Source organism: Propithecus coquereli, unplaced genomic scaffold (genome assembly GCF_000956105.1).
Source record: "Propithecus coquereli isolate 6110/MARCELLA unplaced genomic scaffold, Pcoq_1.0 Scaffold8, whole genome shotgun sequence".
In the NCBI taxonomy this organism is placed as follows: Eukaryota; Metazoa; Chordata; class Mammalia; order Primates; family Indriidae; genus Propithecus; species Propithecus coquereli.
In genome coordinates, this window is record NW_012154173.1 from 1,844,871 (window position 1) to 1,865,693 (window position 20,823).

The window sequence follows — 20,823 nt, forward strand, 5'->3', positions numbered from 1 at the left end:
CCTCCTGGGTGTGTCCATGGGAATAAGGGCCAACATTTTTTGTCCAGAGAAGAAGACATTAATGTAGTCCGCTGCCCTTCCCAGAGGCAGCGACCTGAAGAGTTGCTGTTTCACACCAGTTCATCGTGCAGAGGGGCTGGAGTTATTCTGAAATCCTGTGGGTCCCCGGGGATGCAGCCCAATCAGGGAGAGAGGTTGGCACTTGTATCTGTGGGCACCTGCAGGCGGGACAGCAGCGTGGACCTGAAGTCTTATCCTGTTGCTTCAGGCTGCAGAGACTTTCTCTCTGGGGTTATCTGAATGCGTAGTCCTGATTCTCACCAAGCATGGCCCAGTGTTGTGGCAAGGACTCACATCACAGGCAGCCCCAGTGTTTTTAAGGTACATTGCTGAAAACCTGTCACAACCCTGCATTTTTAATGTAGCGGCTGAGCCCACAATCACACTCTTACATTACAATTAGGTTGCATTAGTCAGCCTCATTAAAGGTCCACAGGCTTTAACTAAATTAGGAGATAGGCTAGTCACCAAAGGAAAAGAAGTGGCATTTATTTGAAGGGCACAGTTCTACTCCACAAGAGCTGGATAGTAGGAATGAATGAATGCATAAGAACTGTGTTTATCCTTCCTTCTTTATGACTTCTCTTTGGTTCAGGCTCTGGACTTCCCAAGGGTGATACCAGTAGGGTGAAGCTCATGGCTCCTAATTTTTAGTGCGTGATTTGTACACAGACCAAGTTGTTGCCTTGGTCTTTTGAACTTAAAGTTACTTTGAATAGTGAAAATAACAAGAAAGTGAGACTGTTGCTAATCAGTTTTTATTTATTATTAATAAGTGAATCAATATTTACTGAGCATCAGGCAAAATGCTTATTGCCCTAAGAATACGGTATAGCTCCTTCCTTTAAGGCGTAGCAAGTGGGGTGGGTGGAGACTGATGTGTACAGAGGCAGTGATAATCCTGAGTGACAAGTGCTGTGTCCATGATGTGGTAGAACACAGTAACCAAAATACACTTATTTTAGAGTTCTTTAAAAATCATGTTTCAGAATATTTCTAAGAGTTAATTTGCTTAAACCAGACACTATGTTCCAGTTGGTAGAACTTCCTGAGTTCATTATTTTCCTCTCCATTCCCTTAAATTCATAATATCCATTTGAAACCATGAGCGATTGTGATGGTCACATGTTCTGTGGGGATTGTTAGAGAACCTTCTAGATCAATGTTTTCCAAACTGTTAAGGCTCAATCCACTAGTGGGTTGTGAATGAATTTAATGAGTTGTAAACAGCACTCTTTAATTAATAGGACAGAATGAAGTGCATTGTACATGATAAGGGTAAAGTACTGTTCCTTGATGTTTTTGTTTCAGTTGTATACTTATGAGTGAGTGTGTAGTGTGAAAAATGTATTTCTTACTGTGGCTCATCATCAAAAAAGCTTGGAAGCTTCTATTCTATGTCATAGAGAGATAATAAGACATATGGTAAATTAAGGTGCCCTGATTGGAAATCAAAAACTCCACATTCAGCCGGGCGCGGTGGCTTACGCCTGTAATCCTAGCACTCTGGGAGGCCGAGGCGGGCGGATTGTTTGAGCTCAGGAGTTCGAAACCAGCCTGAGCAAGAGCGAGACCCCGTCTCTACTAAAAATAGAAAGAAATTAATCGGACAACTAAAAATATATAGAAAAAATTAGCCGGGCATGGTGGTGCATACCTGTAGTCCCAGCTACTCGGGAGGCTGAGGGAGAAGGATTGCTTGAGCCCAGGAGTTTGAGGTTGCTGTGAGCTAGGATGATGCCACGGCACTCTAGCCCGGGCAACACAGTGAGACTCTGTCTCAAAAAAAAAAAAAACAAAAAACTCCACATTCTTGACTCATCTCTGCTGTCCTGAGAACCTCAGAAAATCATTTCACCTCTCTGATCATCAGCTTCTTCATCTTTAAAACAGGCAAACAGGTATTATTACATCTCTCTCAGCACAATCATGAAGATTAAATGTGATCATAAGTACTGGAATGTGGCAACATTTTAATAGACAGTTTAGGACCTCTGAGCCACGGAGGAGGGGCCTTGCCTGTGTCTGACTATGAAGCAATGATCCTGATCTTCCTCCTCCTTGTGGAAGCTATCATATCTCTTCTCCTGCCTCCCCCAGACATACACACACAGACACCCACTCCAACCTCTTACGGAGATCCATGCTCCACTTACGTAAAGATGAGAATGTGAGGCGCATTGCATAGAGGAGACATTATCTCTTACTATCAGTAGTGAGGAAGGAAGATTTGCTGATAATCGCTATATTTACATATTTAGTTACAGTTTACCAAATGCTTTTAAATGCAGCCTTTCATTTAATCATCACCAAAATCCATATTCCTATCCCCATTTTGCAGAAGAGGGTCACTGAGATTATGTGAATTGTCCAGGGTTGTGTAACTGATCATGTGGCAGAGATAAGATCAGCGTAGCTGAAGGAGCAAAGAGGAAACTTTCCTCAGGCAAGTTGATTCAAAGAATCCACGTGTCTCTCTGCCCACAGAGGAGAGTAACGTGGAGGGAAACTAATCAGACACAGCTACAGCCAACACTACATGATGGCAGGAGGGAGCAGAGTGCAGAAGGTTCAGAAAGAAATTGAGAGCCGAGACAGGAACTCCAGACTGTCTGCTGGAGGGCTCACTTCCTGCATGAAGCATCCATCGCTCTTAGGAGAACCTGCGGCCAAAGCAGGTGAGAATGTGAGAAGGGACATGAAAGCCTTCTCTCTCCCAACTTTGGAGGTCGCTGGACAACTGTGTCAATCCCAGTTCTAGCAGAATCTTTCCTCTGGGATTTCAAGACGGACTGACAGAACTTCCAAGCTCAGAGAAAACCCCAGATGTGTGAGCCAGGACTCTTGACTTTGGGGAGGTGCAGTTCCCATCATGACCACAAGGTGATGCAGTGACCCTAAATACAGCCACTCCAGGTGTCAGTGGGAGAAATGAATTTTGTGGAAGGCCAAGAGATAACCATCAATTCCACAAGACCTCTAGAAAATCAAGGAATGCTGATAAGTAATTATTGATGTGCTCTTTTCCATGCCAGATTCCTGATTCTGTCAGATTCTGGATTCTGTGCATTCTGAAATTGGCATGCCAGCTCCAGCACTTATGTGACCTTAAGCAAGTTACCTGCAAGGTCACTTATGTGACCTTAAGCAAGTTACCTTAAGCAAGTTAACTGCCTCTCTCAGTTCCCTCATAGGTAAGATATGGACAATGGTGGCACCATATTGATGTGGCTGTTACGAAGATTATTTGGGATGACATGTGAAGAGCAATAAATGTTAGCTGCTAATACTTTCTTTTTTTTGACCCATTTGGCAACTGCCTGAATTGGAAATCTCAGAAGCATGGGTGTGGAGAGAAGGGGGTGCTTGCCTCCACCCTCCACCCTGACCCACATTGACTGTGCCAATGCCACAGTGGCTCAGGATGACTCTGGAGCCCCCAGCCACGCTGCACGCGTTTGGACATGCATTGAGAGGCCCCCATAAAATGCACTGGGTGAGCACAGCAGTGACAGTAGCAGAAATTGGGGGCATACAAGGAAACTTGACTCAGGACTCCACATTTCAGAACATCAGCAGCAACACCTCAAGGGCAGTTACTAAATTCCAGCCTTTGCCCTTTTCATTGACTTCACAAGTGTTTTGACCATGACCAGTTCTACCTATATACTGGGGAGAACCTCAAGCCAGAGAAGAAAGCACTGAGTTAACATAAGGTGCTTCAGGAATAGTTGTAGAGTAGTAAACAATGAATTAATCATTTGCTCCACTCTGCATTTTCCATCTTTCAGAACCAAAAAGCAATGAATCACTTTAAATTGTGAATGACTGCTCCGAAAAGAAAACAAACTCGTAAAGCCTGCACGAATAAGCATGTTGCCAGTCTCTCCGCTGACTTAATTCCTAACCCACTAATTTTGAGCAGAATGCCTCCTGCAAGAACTGCGTCTCCAGAAATAGAGCCATCTGTTAGAACTGCTGGGGAGGGCGGTGCTCAGAACAGCAGCCTGGGTCAACTGCACTGATTTCATGGTGATGACACAGCGTCGTCAGCCGAGCAGGGGAGCCGATTGGCCTCATAGAGAGGACTGAGGGTAGAGAAGAGAGAAATCGAGACAATGTAGCAACAGGATCTCAGAATAACCTGCCATGCGATGTATAGGTACCGGAACATTGGTGTTCAAAGGACTTCAGAATTTTCTAGCCCAGGCTCGATCTTTCCAAGTTAGAGAACAACTCAGTCATGTCTAGAAATGTGCAGGTGTCCCCAAATATGAGATGCACTTTGAGAATACATCGATTGAGAAAACGCAGAGTGACTAGGGATTTCTATTAATTCAGGAATCCTTTTGTTATTGTTACAGAAATGGTTTTAAATCAACTTTATTTAGGTATAATTTTTCACACCATACAATGAACCCATTTTAAGTGTACAGTTCCATGAGTTTTGACTAATGTCTCTACCTGAATAATCGCCACTCTATCAAGGTCAGCACTCCTCGGGACCCTCTGCGCTCAAAGGCACCCTCCACCCCAAATGGTGACCACTGGTCTGACTTCCATCACTATAGATTAAAGTTGCCTGTTGTAGAACTTCAAGTAAATGGAATCATACAGTGTGTATTTTTGGTGTACAAAATACCAAGTGTTGGCAACAGGAACTCATTCATTGCTGGTGGAAATGTAAATCGGTACAACCACTTTGTAAAACAGTTTGGCAGTTTCTTACAAAGTTAAATATATGCTTACCATATGACCCAGAAATTCCACTCTTAGGTATATATTTACCTAAGAGATAAGAAAACACATGTCCACAAAAAGACTTGCAGACAAATGTTTATAACAGCTTCATTCATTATCCCCCAGTCTGGAAGCAACCCAAATGTCCATCACCAGGTAGCTGGATAAGCAAATGTGGTCTGTTCATACAATGGGCTGCTATACCACAATAAAAGGGAGCAAACCACTGACACACAAAACAATCAATGAATCTCAAAAACATTATGCTGAGGGAAAAAAGCCAGACACAAGAGAGTATGTTCTCTGTTATCCCATTTATAAAAATCTTTTTTGTTATTTTTCTATTTACTTTTCTCCACAGCATCTATACACAGTTCATGTGGGTGAGAGAATTTTAATCTGGGTTTGGTGCACATTTGAATTCACCCATTACTTAGCCCCACACATCTTGAAGATCCAAAACCTCTAATCTTCTTCAGTCCTCTCATTTTACAAATAAAGACATAAAGCCCAAAGAGATAACATGTATATAGCTGCTTTCTCAGTTAAGGAAAGAACTGGAACCTCTACCAGCTTCTAGGCAGTTACTCATTTTTAAATACACCAGTTTATTAATCTCTTGGCACTGCCAAGGGTCTGAATAGACCTCTTGATCCTGAAAGAGCCATTGGAACCTCTGCCAGGGGATGTGAGTTCCCACGGGACAGGCTGGGGACGTGTGTGTAGTGCAGCTAACTCATCTGCACAGAGTAATTGGACCTTCTTTGTCCTTCAAGGCCCTTGTCCTCCCTGGGGAGACTTGGGTGTATAAGCATCCACCCCCTACTCCAACATGCACGTACGTGCACATACACACACCTCAATTGCTATACCGAAAAAAAAACCTGAAGATCTTCTCAAGTGCTTTAGAACATGATATTAACCCCAGGCTGCTGTGTGCTAAAGTGATGTTCATGTACCTACCTTCTGGAATATAGCTTTAATTGGACTTATATGGTATAGGCATGTTATATAATTCTTCAAAAATCCAGCCATGTTTCTACTCTTAGAACTAAAGGTAACCTTCAGCAGCCATCTTGTCAGTCCTTAGTATCAGTCTGGGTGCTGGCAGGAAGATAGAAGCTACTCCATGTATTCCAAGTATGAAACCATTTGAAAAGGATCGAGTCTTGCTGTTAGAAGGGCATGCAGAGAGAAGATCAGGGAAGCCGTGGTCAGAGATCTCAGCCTGTTGCCCCAGAGCAGTTGCTCTCAGAGACAGCCCGGAAGCTGCTGCAAAGGTGAAGAATCTCTGCCAAGCACTGTAGCCCACAGCACGAAGTTGGGTGACTCTAAAGAGCTTGGCTGGGAGCTGCCATGCATCTCACACTGGGCATATGTGAGATACCCCGAGTCTGCCTGCAACTGCTTGCTACTGCCCAGAGCTTTAGCTCCGGGGATGGTCGTGAATGTTAAACAAAGGTAAATGTGTGGAAGTTCCTAGCACGGGGCCAGGCACGGAGTGGTTCCCAATCAACAGTGGCCTCCTCCTACCCTTCCTCCACCTCCTCTGCTTTACATGAAGAAGACCATTCTGTTAGACTTCAAATCTTTGCTGACATTGGCTTTGGTGTTCAGAAGTGCTTTCCATTAGGGGTGAATTTTCAGCTGTTCCATGCGCTTGTGGACATTCCGGCTTTGTGAACATCTGTTAGAGCCGTGAGGAGAAGCCAGGGTTGAAGCACAGATGGGCCCGTTCAGACTTGGCTGCTGCAACTCTGCCAGCAACTTTGCTTGGTTTGGCTTCCTTGGGCGAGCTTGGACCCATGTGGCAATCTGGGCGTTGTTTATTTAGCTATTTTTTCATGTTCTCCTCCTCCCATGGCTTGCTTTCCTTTAGTGTAACAGCAAGTAGTCTGTCTGTAGACAAAGGATTTGTTTCAACTGGATGTAGTTAGGGAACGTTGAAAAGTTAAACTAAACTACCATTTCATAGGCAGGTCTCATGCTTTGATGCAAGAACATCCTTGGCCTATGTAGAGAGAAGCTGCTTGATTTCATTAAAGTTGAGATAACCCTGCTAGTATATACTTTTATTCCCAAAGTTAGTCAGGCAATATTAGTCAAGTCAGTATTTTTTAAAGAAATAACTTTTTAAGTTAAAAATAAGATAATTTTTAAATTTGGAAATTAACGTAAATGCCACTCTGCAGTATTTCCACCATGCATGCAGTGATATATTTTTCTTTGTATTACTTATTCCTCCCCAAAAAAGATTATGTTACTCATATTCTTTTATAACCTGCTTTTCCCCTATATCAGTCAAGGTCCTGGCAGGGAGCAGGTGGCGCCCTCCAATGGAGTGCCTGAGAAGGGTTTAGTGAAGAGACCCTTTGCAAAGGTACAGGGAGGGGAGGGGTGAGCAGCAGGGGTGGTGCAGTACCCCAGGGGCTAACAACCGGGGAAGGTCGTTACCATTCCTAAGCCTGAAGAGGTAAGTAAAGGGAGGGCTTTCCAGAACCCAGAACGTTACTGAGACTCTGGAAATATAGCCATGGGGGAGGTCACCCAACAGAAATGGTGGCTTTTAGAGGAGAAATGTAGCCACTGCTCACTTCAGGCCTAGCAGAAAGTGGGTCAGAAGGAATCAATACTCTCCTGCTTTCCAATCTCTTTGGCCTCCCAGCCTCCTATCGGTGCCTCCCTTTGGCCAAATCCAACCATAAATCCGTGGGCAAGGGGACCCACGGATGCAGTGCAAAAGGTCAACTCCTGGGGTGCCGACTCTGGCACAGAAAGGGGCAGTGTGGACCTATAAGGTCAGATAGAGGTATCAGTCATTCTCTTTATAGATGGGAACTTTTCACATCAAAGAAGCTTTTCTTACAATTTCATTTTTAAGGTTGCTTAATATTTAGTTACATGAAATTAATCGAACTAATCTCCTGTTGTCACCCTCAAGGTTATTTCTAATTTGTCCGTAGTCTAAAAACATCAGCGTGATGAATATATACATATTTTTGCAGGCATTTTGCATTATTTGGATAGATTCCTAAAAGTTGAATTGTCAAAGTTGTTATAGGCATTTCAGAAGCTTTTAATCTGTATTGCCCCCAAATTTAGTAATGAAAGTTATCTCTGCATGAGTAAATTACAAGGACAGAGCTCTGATAGGTTGATATTAAATAGGATAATAAGTGTGAGATGTATTATTCTAAAGGAATGTCAAAAGGAAGAGGTAGAGTAGAAAGCAGAGCTTCCCATCTGTGAAAGATTTTAGGGAGTGCCGCCTCCCAAAATCAGTTTATGGTCTGCCCACTATATGCAATTATGTTTCTGAGTCCCTATTTGCAACTGCCTTGCAAATCAACAGGAACTTTCTCTGGCTGTACCTCTGGAATGCAATGTTGCCTTCTCATCGCTTATGCTAATGACCCAAGTCATCAAAAATTGGACAATAGCTTCTCCTGTAGCAGGTTTTCCATTCTCTTCTGGTGAATTTAGACCTTCTTCAAGTAGCTACCAGTACAGGGTACGTAAGGTTGGAAGAGAAATATACTATATAGAGTGAAGAGAAAACTGTCTATAATTCAGTCCCTGCCATGCAGGGCATCACCGTGGACCTTCTCTGGGAAGTTAATTTATAGCCAGGTAAGATAAGCAAGTGTTAATCGTGCTGGGAAATACAAATTCTGTAGAATAATCTTTTCTGACAAACATTCTTTGAACACAGCATCATATACTAAGCAAATTTCACAAAATGCTTAAATAAATTGAGATGTCTCAAATATGGCTTATCTCTTTGGGCCCCAAAACACAACTTTCCTGAGGTTGAGCGTAACAAATGCTTATTGATCCAGACACTGTTTAGTCACGGGGAAAGCACGCTGGGCAAGAAGTCGGGGTTCCTGCTCTTAAAATGCACACTGTGCTACAATAAAAACTACTTAATCTATCCCCAACTTGCCTCTTGAAAACCCAGCAAAAGAGAAAAAAGAAGAAAAAAAAGGAGGCAAAGTTCATCATTTTTCTTCATATCCAGTACCGAATTTTCTTTGGGCAACAGATTTCCTTTGGAGCCCTTGTTAGGGCTCAAGGAAGGTTATGTGTGATTGAGGAGGGGATAAACAATTGCAGTTGATAGTTATACTAACTAGAAAGGACTTAGAGGACATTGGGCAGCTTCACTGAATTTGGAGGTTTGATACTTCTATACCGTTTACTTGAACTAATGAACGAGAACTAAGGAAAGGAGTTGAACCAGTGACATTTATTTTTCTATAATTAGAACCAAGCTTTACTACTTATCAGCTTTAAAAAAAAAAAAAAACAAATGCTTGATATATTATTACAAGGGTGAGGAACAGTAATCTTATAAATAATATTTGTTATGGCACAAAAATACCACTGTGATTGTCATTTCCTAAAGCAATCAGCAGTTTGAGGCCTTAAAAAATTCCTGATGTACAAAGAATTTGGCTTTATATTTTGTGTAAAAAATAACAGTTATGAAAGCCTACATCTAACTGACTGGTAAGAACCATCAAATGACACTGGGTAAGTCTCATGACTTTTTGGAGTCGTATTTCCCATTACGAATATGGAAATAGTATCCTGTGCTTTGCCCGTTCCTTCCCCACTCTCTAAGGCAACTATGGCATCCTTCTCAGGTCTCCTCAAACCTCACGCACAGCTTCCCCTCCTTGTCCCTGGCTTTGACCTCACTTCCTACCTCACTAGAAAATTAGAAGCATTCAGACAGGACGCCTTTTTCTCCTCCTGCACTAAATCAGCAAGCTAACGGCATCTGCAGCCACCATCTGGTTTCCCTCCTTTTCTAGTGGAGAACCGTCCTGTCTGGTCCAAGGTGGCCCCTCCGCCTGTGCGGTGGGCGTGAGCACTGCTCTCCTCCCGCCTCCTATAGTTCCATCCACATTTCTACTGCACCTTCAGCTTCTCCCTGTCTTTGCAGTCGTTCCCATCAGCATGAAAACTTCCTTTAGTATCACTCATCTTTATAAACCCTCCCTTGGATGCTCGTAGATCAGCAAAACTTGAAAACGTTGGCACTTACTCGATCCATTTCCTTACATCCCACTTCCTCTTCAGTCCCTGCCAGTCTGACTTCCATTCCCACCACTCTGGAAGACCTGCTGCCATGGGCCACCAGCAGCCTCCGAATACTGACCCCAAGGGGTACGTCCCAGTCATCAACGCAGTTGGTCACATCTTCCTTCCTGACACACTTTCTTCTGTTTGTGCTTTTAATCCCAAACTGTCCTGATTACTTCTGACTGTTCCTTCTAAATCTCCAACATAAAATACTGGATGCTGCAGTGTCCTGAGCCCTCTAATCATCTCTAGCTACATTTTTCCCTAGATGGTCTCATCTGGAGCCCATCATGTCTTAAATGCTCCTTCAGTTCCTAACTCCAAATTTATATCTCCAGCCTGACTTTCCCTGATTCCACGCTCATGTATCCAGTGTCCTGCTTGCTACCTCCTTTTGATATGTGATAGGTATCTCAAAATACTCCTTAATTCTGGAAGTTTCCAAGTGCCTTTTTCAATTCAGAAACCTAGAGAAAGTCTTCAGTGGGAGTGGCTATCTAGAAAAGTCATCTGGATACTGATACCAGCAGTAATAGCCAGATAAGTCGCCTTCTAAATGTGTAAATGATTGCTTTGGAAAACCGGGAATATGACAGTGGGAATTGCACGTACTCGATGGCAGTACGTTAACATATCCAAAATAGAACCACAATTCACCCAGTCATTCAAACCTAAAACATAGAAGTCATTTTTAATACCAACCCTTTTATCATTCTTCATATTCAACCCAACAGCAAGTACTGTTGGATCTGCCTCCAATATGTGTCTAGAATATGTCTACTTTTCTCCATCCTTGCTGCCCAAACCTTCTAAGGCACCATCTCCTCTAACCTACAGTAGCATCTACACTGGTGACCTTATTTTCTGTCTTCCCCTAGACGAGTAATATGTTTTAAAAACCTAAATTGTATAGTGTCACTCCTCTCCTTCAGTAACTTCTCTCTTATTTTAGGATAAAATCCAAATTCTTTACCTACAAACCCCACATGGTCTGGCCCTGCCTTTCCACCTTGTCTCAAAAAGATCGCTCCCTCCCTCATTTCATGCTGAACACACGATCCTTCTTTCTGGCCCTCCGACATGCCACGTTCTTTCTCGTCGCAGGCCTTTGCATTTAACTCTTTTTTTTTTTTTAATTTATTTATTATTCCAGGGTTTTGTGAGGGTACAAACATTATAGTTACACTTTATGTCTTCGCCTCACCCAAATGCGGGTTAAAGGCATTTAACTCTTCACTCTATCTCCAATACTCTAGCTCTTAGCTTGACTGACTCCTTTTCCAACCTTCAGGTCCCAGCTGAAAAGTCACCTTCTAAAGGCCTCATGCCATATCTGAAATGGTCATCATTAGAATTTCTATCTCTCCCCAACAAGAATTTCAGTTTCTAGAGAGCGGCCACTTTTCTTTTTTTGTTCTCTATCCCCAGCACCTAGTGTTCCTTGCTAAATATATATTTAGTTTAATGAATGAAAGAATGTCATCAGCAAAAGGGTTAGGAATGAACCAAGAAGTATTTTCATCTATCATGACTTCATTTCCAGACAGACACTTGGACTATCAGGTACCTGTCATTTTAGTTTAAGTCATTAATTCCCTTAAGTGGAAGATATTTTCTATACTGTAGTTCCATTACTTGAAAAATGGGCAGAAAGCATTCCTAGTGTAAGGATTTGTTCATTAATATTTTCCATGGTTTGATGGCGTTGGTTTGTCCCCACCAAGCCTCAGGTTGAAATTTGATCACCAATGTGGTGGTGTCGGGAGGATCCACCCTCCCTGGTAATGAGTGAGTTCTTGCTCTCATGGGTCTGGATTGGTTCTCGTGGGGTTGTTGGGGGAATGGATTAATTCCCAGGAGAGTGGGTTGTCATAAAGCTAGGACACCCCCTTAGGTTTGGTCTCTCTTCACACATTCCTGCTTCCCTTTTAACCTCCTCCTCCATGATTTGACTCACTCAAAAGCCCCCACCAGAAACCAAGCAGATGCGGGCACCATGCTACTTATACAGCCTGCAGAACCGGGAGCTAAACAAACCTCTTTCCTTTACAAATTGCTCAGCCTCAGGTATTCCTTTAGAGCAACACAAAAGGGCCTAAGATAATAGTGTTAGGTTATATGCTTTAAATAAAATAATGCTTTGAATTAAAAACATCAAGCAGGATTCCTTTTTGTGAACCTTGGAGGTTGGGGATGGGATTTAAATCACCCTTTCTGGCTCATCTTACATCCTTTATGTTTAGATCAGTGGCCCAGGGAGATCAGGGAGCCTGAAACTTATGAGCTGTCTCCTTAGAATAAACTCAGACTCACCAGGATCATGTATTATAAAGTCTCCTAATTGCATCTTTGTTTCTCAGTCTTCACATCCCTCTAAGAGCTTCAGCTCTAGCTTCTTGTAGCTCCGGCTCCTACAGCTCGACGCCACACGTTGCAGGGGAGCATCGCTGAGCTGAGTGTGGTGCCAGGCGCTGCAGGAGGAACAGCGAGGTTGCTGTGAATGCCAGGGCCCGGGCAGAGCCTCTGGGTCACAGCAGGCCACCGGGCTCACGAATCTCACAGGGACGGTGGGCTGTTTACATTGTCAGTGACCTGCTCTAGCAGACTGCAGCAACGTGCTGCCAGGCTCTGTCCTCTGCTTGCCATGCTAAAAGCGCCCATTCACTAACACACAGATACTCCTTAATTCTGGAAGTTTCCAAGTGCCTTTTTCAATTCAGAAACCTAGAGAAAGTCGTCAGTGGGAGATAAGTCATCTGGATATTGATACCAACAGTAATAGCCAGATAAGTCGCCTTCTAAATGTGTAAATGATCGCTTTGGAGAACTGGGAATATGACGGTGGGAACTGCAAGTACTCGATGGCAGAAATCCTACTAGACACGTAAACCAAGCTACATCAGTTCCATCAGTTGAGGGAAGGTGTCACCGCTGCTATGTTTGTCAGTCAGGATAGGCTTACTGTCAGAACAACTCAGTAGCTTAAATGCAACAAAGGTTTATTTATTTCTTATGTCACAATCCAGTCGGGTCAGTGGGGATGAAGAAGGAGGTGGGGTGTCTCTGCTCCAAACAGCTCTCCAGGGACCCATGCTCCTCCTTCTGGTGTGGGGGTTCTTATCCTGGAGTCCACAGATCCCCAAAGGGAGGCACAAAATTCAGGGGGTCTGTGAACTTGGATGGAGGGAAAATGTATATCCTTATTGTCACCAACCTTTTAACTGTAATTTAACGTTTCCTGCAATTATGATTGAAGGCATCAATCTGTAATAATAATAGCACCACCTATGTATGACTTTAATCCCAATAGAAATCATAGATATTTCATACCACATAATTTTAGTAGCTGTCATGAAATATCATTTATGCTTAACATTACTTTGAAATTATGATAGTAGACCCACTTCAAGGTCTTGTTATTTAGTCTGTTAGAGAGTACACATATTGCCATATCACAAAATATCATTAATGTTTTTACAACTGTATTTCAATATACTTACTTTTCTTTGTAATTTATGTATTTTAAACATTAAAAACACTATTTTGAGCAAGGGTCCATAGGTTTCACCAGACTTCTGAAAGGGTTCATGGCAAACAAAAGATTAAGAGCCCCTCATCTAGTGGTTCTGCTGCCCTCTCAATCCTTGGGTGCCCTTTGCATCTAGTCAACAGAGTGTGCTGGGGGGTGACATTGGGAAGTGGTTTAGGGTGAGGCTTAGGAGGAATGTCACTTCTGCCCACATTCCATGAGCCCTAATTCAGTCACGTGAGCCCACTTGGCTGCAAAAAAGGCTGGGAAATGAGGTCTAGCTGTGTGCCCAGGAGAAAAAGGATATGGGGCTTAGTGAATACACGAAAGGAACTGTCACCAAGCCCAAGGGAACAGTCAGCAAAGAGACAGCATCCCAGTGACAAGGAACCTCCCTGGAGAACACTCATTCCCTATAAAATTCACTGCAGGAAGCATAATCATAATGATACTGTAATGGCTGCCATTGGCTAAATGGTTACTCCTGTCAACATTCTGCTGATTCACTTCCTTGACCTCATTTAATCCTCACAATAACCCTATGAGACAGGTACTATTAATGTTCCTACTTTATAAATAAGAGCACTGAGGACTTGATAAATAAGTCCTAAATCAGTGCTCTCGATCGTAGTGCTGGACTGTTTTGGAAAATACTGGGACTCTCATTGAAGAAGGTAGAATTCTGTACTGGTGGAGAGGATGGTTTCTGGAGCCAGACTCCCTGGATTCGTATTCCGGTGTTGCCAGCAGCCAGTTCATTGACCGGATGCTCTTCACTGAAGCTCTCTATGCACGTGTAAAATGGAGATTAATAAGAGCACGTATCTCTTAGGATTAAATGAGATAAACACCTAAAACAGCACCTGCCACATAGTGAACACTCCCAGTGGATGTTAGCCACTGTGTTTACAGTCTAAAGGGCATGAATGTGATCTGGAATATTCCAGCAGAGCTCAGTTCTCATGAAGGATGTGGGAAAATATCTGAGGTCACCAGGATACTCACCAGCCTCGGGGGTGGGGGGGTCCCAGAACAGTGTGCTGAGTTATAGTCAAGAGGATGGGAAGCTATTACTTACCCAATGAAGGAAAAAGTATGTTTTGATGACAGAAAGAAAATAGTTTTCATGTTTTCATGTTGATGTAACTTTCTCTCCCCTTTATAGAACTCCATGAAGGTAATGTTCAAATGCCTCTGGAAAAACTGTGGGAAGGTGCTGAGCACTGCGGCAGGTATCCAGAAACACATCCGGACCATCCATCTGGGGTGAGATGTCCCTCCCTTCAGAACTGCTAGCAGTCTCTGTCAGTTCAGTCTAGGGCCACCCGCACTCAGAAATTGCACACCACACTGCGCCTTGAAAGTTCTGGATGCTGGGATGGCTTGGTCTTGCTAACCTCCAGAAAGATGGCCACTGCAGATGATATAGGCCACTGTGGCACAGCGGAAAGAACAAGGATTTAACATCATAAAGCCTCCCAAGTTTACTTACTGAGTCACTGCTCTGAGCCCAGTTCCCTCTGAAAATGAGAATAATGTCAGCTCTGCAGGGTCATGTGTGAGGGTCAAAGATGAAATGTAGGTGAGAGATACTTGTATAAAATACTAGGGTAGGGGTTCCTCACCTGGAATCTGTGTTTGGACTTCAAGGGGTCCTTGAACCCCCTGAAATGATCTATAAAATGAAATGTGCATTTATTTTTCCCATGGAGAATATTCATGACTTTGAACCTCAAAGGCATATATAGCCTAAGAAGGATTGAAGAATCATACCAATCAATTCTGCTGTTGCTGTTCTTATAAATGATCTGGTTCAATCCCTTTCTGTTGCTTAAATAAGCCCTTTATTTGTAAAAAATCTACACTTTTCCTCATATGATATAACAACCTTTCTAAAGGAAAGATAAAATGAATCTTTGGGAGCCACAGTGGGTAGGGATCACCCCATGGGGGCAGTGATGCTCCGGCAGTCTTGTGCTGTCACCCTGAGTCTTTCTGATCCAGGGAGCTGGGACTTAGAAGGGACCTTGAGAAGCCATAAGCCATCACCAGTGTTCATAGGCAAACACAAATGCATGATCAAGCATTCGCATGCTTGGACACAGAAGAGTCCTTTCAACAAGATAAGTGCAGAGAAATAAAACGAAATAGTCACTTTACCCAGCAAGGGAGAAATTTAGGAGATGCATCGTCCATAACAAGTCATATAGGCAGAAGGTAAAAACAGGTGCTAAGGTGATGTTGCTAATCACCTAGAGAAACAGGGATCTACCTCTCTAACCCTTCAGGCTGATATTTGGGGATACACCAGAACCTTCCAGTGCACCCAGAAGGTCATCAAGGACTGGAATGTGGCCCAGCAAGACTGGGCTTCTGCTCCAGAGGGTCCACCTTCGTGTCTAAGAAATACCACATTGAAATACCTGCAGGCAGAACACCCTCATTCCTGTTCCTCAAACCTTCAGGGAAGGAAAGCCTGTAGTGTCTCCCCTCAAATCTCATTGTCCAGACAATTCACAATGTAAACCACTCAGTTATTTAAAGGTTTCGAACGAACTTCCAAAGCTATAGCCAAGAGGTACAGTATTTGTTTTAAAGTATGCCTGCCCAGAAAATTGAATCCTATTCAGCCCCACTCAGAAGCACATCCTGTATATATGCATTTATAGACTGTAAGCGACATCACATGATTTTCCTCTGAGCTCCCGGGGTGCTCTCTCAGGGGGTGGAATTCAAAATGCAGCCACTTTATTTGCTTCCCTAAGACCCCCTTCGTATTGATGTGCTTTTAGAATTGCCTCGGTGAATTATGGTTCACAGCCCTGCCAGCCACCACGCAGGAACAGGCCTGGGTTAGCAGGACTGCACGGGTAGTCTGTGTGTATGAAGCCCGGGGCCTAAGCTCTGTCCTGGACTGGAAGAGAGAACATGCCTCTGCCTTAATCCCTGAGCTCAATTGCATGACTCTAGGATGATGAGACATTTTTAATGACTATTGGCTGTTGGGGGAGGAGGGGAGGAGGGAAGCATATCAAAGCCCAAAGAAGACACATTGTTGCATCTGATGTAGCTACAGTGCGCACCTGGCCAGTATAAAAAGTACACTGTTTTTCTCTTAAATCTCACTCCGTTCTTGTATACCAGGGGCTGGTCCTGATTTATCCCCATGTAGGACACACAATTTCCCCCAGGCCTGTGTGTCTATTAGTAGCACTTGGCAGCAGCAGCAACTCAGCCAGCCTTTAACTGGAAAGGAAGTGGGGACAGGAATAGAACAGACGCTCATTCTTCGTCCCACTCTCTGGGGTCTTTGATGGTATGCTGGTCTGAAAGCCAAGCCCGCCAGACCTGATATGGTACAAAGACACCTCCCGAGACGCCTCAGCCTGAGAGTCTTGAGAGCTCAGGGGAAATGAACTAGGCTGGGACAAACCAGAAAGGCCTGGGCAGAGGTAGGGGGTGGATTTTTGTTTTTAGGTTCTACATAGGGATCATGAATCCAGAAAAGTTTGTTCTGAGTCAGTGATCTGCTGCCACCCCTGGATGCACCCATGACCAGGTTGTTAGATACGCACCTCTTCTCTAGAAATTAACAAATGTAATAAATGTTTTCTGAGGTTACAGACAGTTACTTTATTTTACTCAAAACTTTCTGTGGAAAAGTACAATGTAGCGTGTCTCAGGAAGAAGAACTTTGAAAGCACCCAAGAAGACACTTTTCCTGATGATAGTAAAAATTAAGACCTTCTGACATTGTCCTTATTTTTATTTAATAAACACATAGTGCTTATTATGTGTCAGGTACATTTCTAAGCACTTTATATTTATTCACTTAATTGTTACAATAATCATTTTACAAATAAAGAAACTGAGGCACGGAAGCTATGTGGAGGCTGCCAAAATCACACACACAGCTAGAAAGTGTCAGAGTCAGGATTTGATCCTAGGAAGTCCAAGCCCAAAATCCATGCTCTTAATCACTATGCTCCAACCTCAGCTTCTTTCATTCTTTCATTCATTCATGCATTTGTTCAACATTTAATAGGTATCTACTCTATGCCAAGTACCGCGATATGTGTGGGGTGACACAAAGATGAACAAGACAGCCCTGGAGAATCACTGTCACAGTGAGGCAACAAAGGGGTTAAAAAAAATTACAGAAAGGTGGCAAGTAATTAACTAAAGGATGAACACACTTCAAAGGGAACACAGAGAACTAACAGGAGTTAAGCCCTAACTCCTAACCTTCAAAATACATCCAGAACGTGATTTCTCATCACTTCTGCGGCTGTGGCCCTCTCCAGGCCCCGTCAGTGCTCATCTGAATTATTGCTGACAACAGCTCTTGCTCCTGCTCTTGCCCTCCTGCCCTCTATTTTCTAGACAGTATCGATAGTGATTTGGATATTTCTTTTCTCAAAACCCCCAGTGGCTCCCATCACATTCAGAATATAAGCTAAGCCATTGCCATGGGCTACAAAGCCCTATGTGATCTGGCCTCTGCCTGGTCCTCGCTCTTCTCATCGCTCCCTTGTGTCCTGAGCTCCAGCCTCTGGCCTCTCGGCCTTCTTGGAAAACACCAGGCCTGCCCACCTAGGGGCTCCGTGTCCCTCTTCCCTGGTATGTTCTTCCCTCGGGTTCCAGCACGGTCTCTCCCGCACTTCATTTAGGCGGGTCCCCGCTCAGATGTCACCTCCTCAAGGGGCTTTCCCTGAATATTTAAAATAGTGCCTCCCTCCCAATCACTTCCCTGATTAAGGTCACTCTTTTGCTGCTTAATTTTTCTTTCTGGGACTTATCAACACCCGACATATTAAATATCTATTTCTCTATGGGTTCCTTTTCTGCCTCCCCCACTAGACTAAAAGTTCCATCAGGGAAGGGTCTATCCTTTGTTCACTGTGATATCAGGAGACCCTAGCACAGTGCCTGGACATAAGAGTCTCGATAAATTGTTGTTGAATTATTGATTGAATGAATGAATGAATGAATTGCTTTAAGAGCTCATGAAGGCTCCTCTGGAAGTAGACAGTTGAGTGTTATAGGATAAGCAAGAGTTTTCCAGGCAGACAAGAGAGAGGAAAAGCGTTCTAGACAGAGGTAACAGAATGTGCAAGATTTCAAGGCAAAGATTGGCTTAGTACGATTGTTTTGCTGTCTTTGTGCTAGGCGTGTCGGGGACTCTGACTACAGCGATGGAGAAGAGGACTTTTACTACACTGAGATCAAGCTCAACACAGACTCAGTGGCCGAAGGACTGAGCAGCCTGGCCCCGGTCTCACCTTCCCAGTCCCTGGCCTCGCCTCCTACTTTCCCCATCCCAGATTCAAGCCGAACAGAAACTCCTTGTGCCAAAACCGAGACTAAACTGATGACGCCCTTGAGCCGCTCAGCTCCCACCACCCTCTACCTCGTGCACACCGACCACGCTTACCAGGTGACTTGCAGGGGACGTGAGAGTAATCACTTTGACCTTGACCAAAAGCAGTAGCCGTCTGGCCTGTGAGTAAAAGATAACTTGGTAGAAAAACAGTACCACACGCTGCAGCCTAGCAGCTTCGTTTCTTTTTCTTTTTCTCCTTTTGAAACCAAGGTCTCACACAGATGGGGTCCCTGTGGGTTATTCTCAGACTCCTCAGTGCTGACTGCAGATCCAGTCCCTTAAAGGTAGTTATGAAGATTAAAATCCTTAATATTGGAAAGCCCCCAGAATGGTGCCTGGTACATTATATATGTGTGTTAAATAAAAAATAGAATAAGTGAAAAGGTGAGCATGGGAAAGCTTTGGCACAATGACACAATCACCCTGCACCCCAAGTCTGGGACTTCATGCCCTGCCTTCTAAATGGGTAATTAAACCCCTCAGATTAGAGTAGTGGTTTTCAGTGTTCCCCAGATCGACAGCATCAGCATCACCTGGGAGCTTGTTAGAAATGTAAATTCTTGGGCCCCTGCAGACCTACTGGATCAGAAGCTGGGCATGGAGCCCAGCATTCTATGTCGTGACAGGTTCTCTGGGGATTCTGAATCATGCTAAAGTCCGACGAAACCATAGGGACAAAGCCTGCAAATCCAGGACATGGTTAAAGCTCCTATTTTTCCCCCTCAACACATTGAAATTTTAAGAAAACATTTTTTCCATAATTCTTAACTACCTTATATAACTTTCAAAAATCTCCTTTACATACTTGTGAAGGGTGTTCTCCCACCTTGTTTTATAAAAAAACCTTTCCATATAACTGAATAGTATCCAATTAAATTGAAGCACAAAATTATTGTAATCATTCATATTGTTAGGTATTTAATCTATCCAGTTTTTTCACCATTATTAATAACTCTACTATGAACATCTCTGTGTTCTGTGCCTTCAGCTTTTATTTTTTTTTCTTTAAATTCTCAAAAGAGTAATTACTGAGTTAGAGGATATGATTGAGCAATTTATGGCTTTTGCTATGTATTGCCAAAATACTTTCCAGTGGTGCCAATTACAAAACCACTGTCAATAGAAAATATATTGTAATTAGAAAAACTAAACCTATAGAGGAAGAATTCAGCCACTTATGTAGCAGACTTAAGAACAGTGGAATAAACCTAATGATTAGTTGGTGCAATAAATTTTATTATAATTCTTATTTTTCAGCATTGCACTTTGGTCAGAAATCACAGGCTTGAACCAACTTAATTCAGTCATTTTGCTCATCTATATAATGAGAGAGTTGGAACACACACTAGGTGATATAGCAGGTCCCTCCCAAAAGAAGGACCTTTCATGATATTGGGACTTTTCCGTTGATAGATACTGTAAATGTTCAGCATAGAAAATATTAAAAATGCAGCAAAGAATGAAAATTCATCCCTAATTGCAGAGAGCCCTTTGGTTAATATTTTTTGTATGTCCTTCAAGATTTTGTTCTCTTGTCTCTATACACATTTTTTAAAAGGTGGTACTATTTTTTTGTGGTACTGTTTTTACTATGCTTTGTTTTTTCTACTTAGTATATCATGAATATTTTCCCATGCCAATGAGTCTTCTTCAGCAACATTTTAATTGATACATAATATTTGTGCATATTTATGGGGTACATGTAATATTTTGTTACATGCAGAGGGTGTGTACTGATCAAGTCAGGGTATTTGGATGTCCACCTGTGTGTTAGGGACATTTCGAGTCCCTTCTTCTAGCTATTTTGAAATATAAGGCCGGGGGCGGTGGCTCACGCCTGTAATCCTGTAGCACTCTGGGAGGCCGACGCAGGTGGATTGTTTGAGCTCAGGAGTTCGAGACCACCCTGAGCAAGAGCGAGACCCCGTCTCTACTAAAAGAAAATAGAAAGAAATTATCTGGACAACTAAAAATATATAGAAAAAATTAGCCGGGTGTGGTGGCTCATGCCTGTAGTCCC

The 20,823-nt window shown here is 43.1% G+C and overlaps 1 protein-coding gene across 1 annotated transcript in view; it reads left to right on the plus strand.

The window, feature by feature from the left end:
• The window catches only part of ZNF704 (zinc finger protein 704), a 220,115-nt gene that overhangs the window by 184,881 nt on the left and 14,411 nt on the right, over positions 1 to 20,823 (plus strand). Inside the window, exons 5-6 of the mRNA XM_012663137.1 lie at positions 14,586 to 14,686; positions 18,590 to 18,857. Coding sequence (XP_012518591.1) covers positions 14,586 to 14,686; positions 18,590 to 18,857 — 369 coding nt within the window. The remainder of the gene's footprint in view (positions 1 to 14,585; positions 14,687 to 18,589; positions 18,858 to 20,823) is intronic.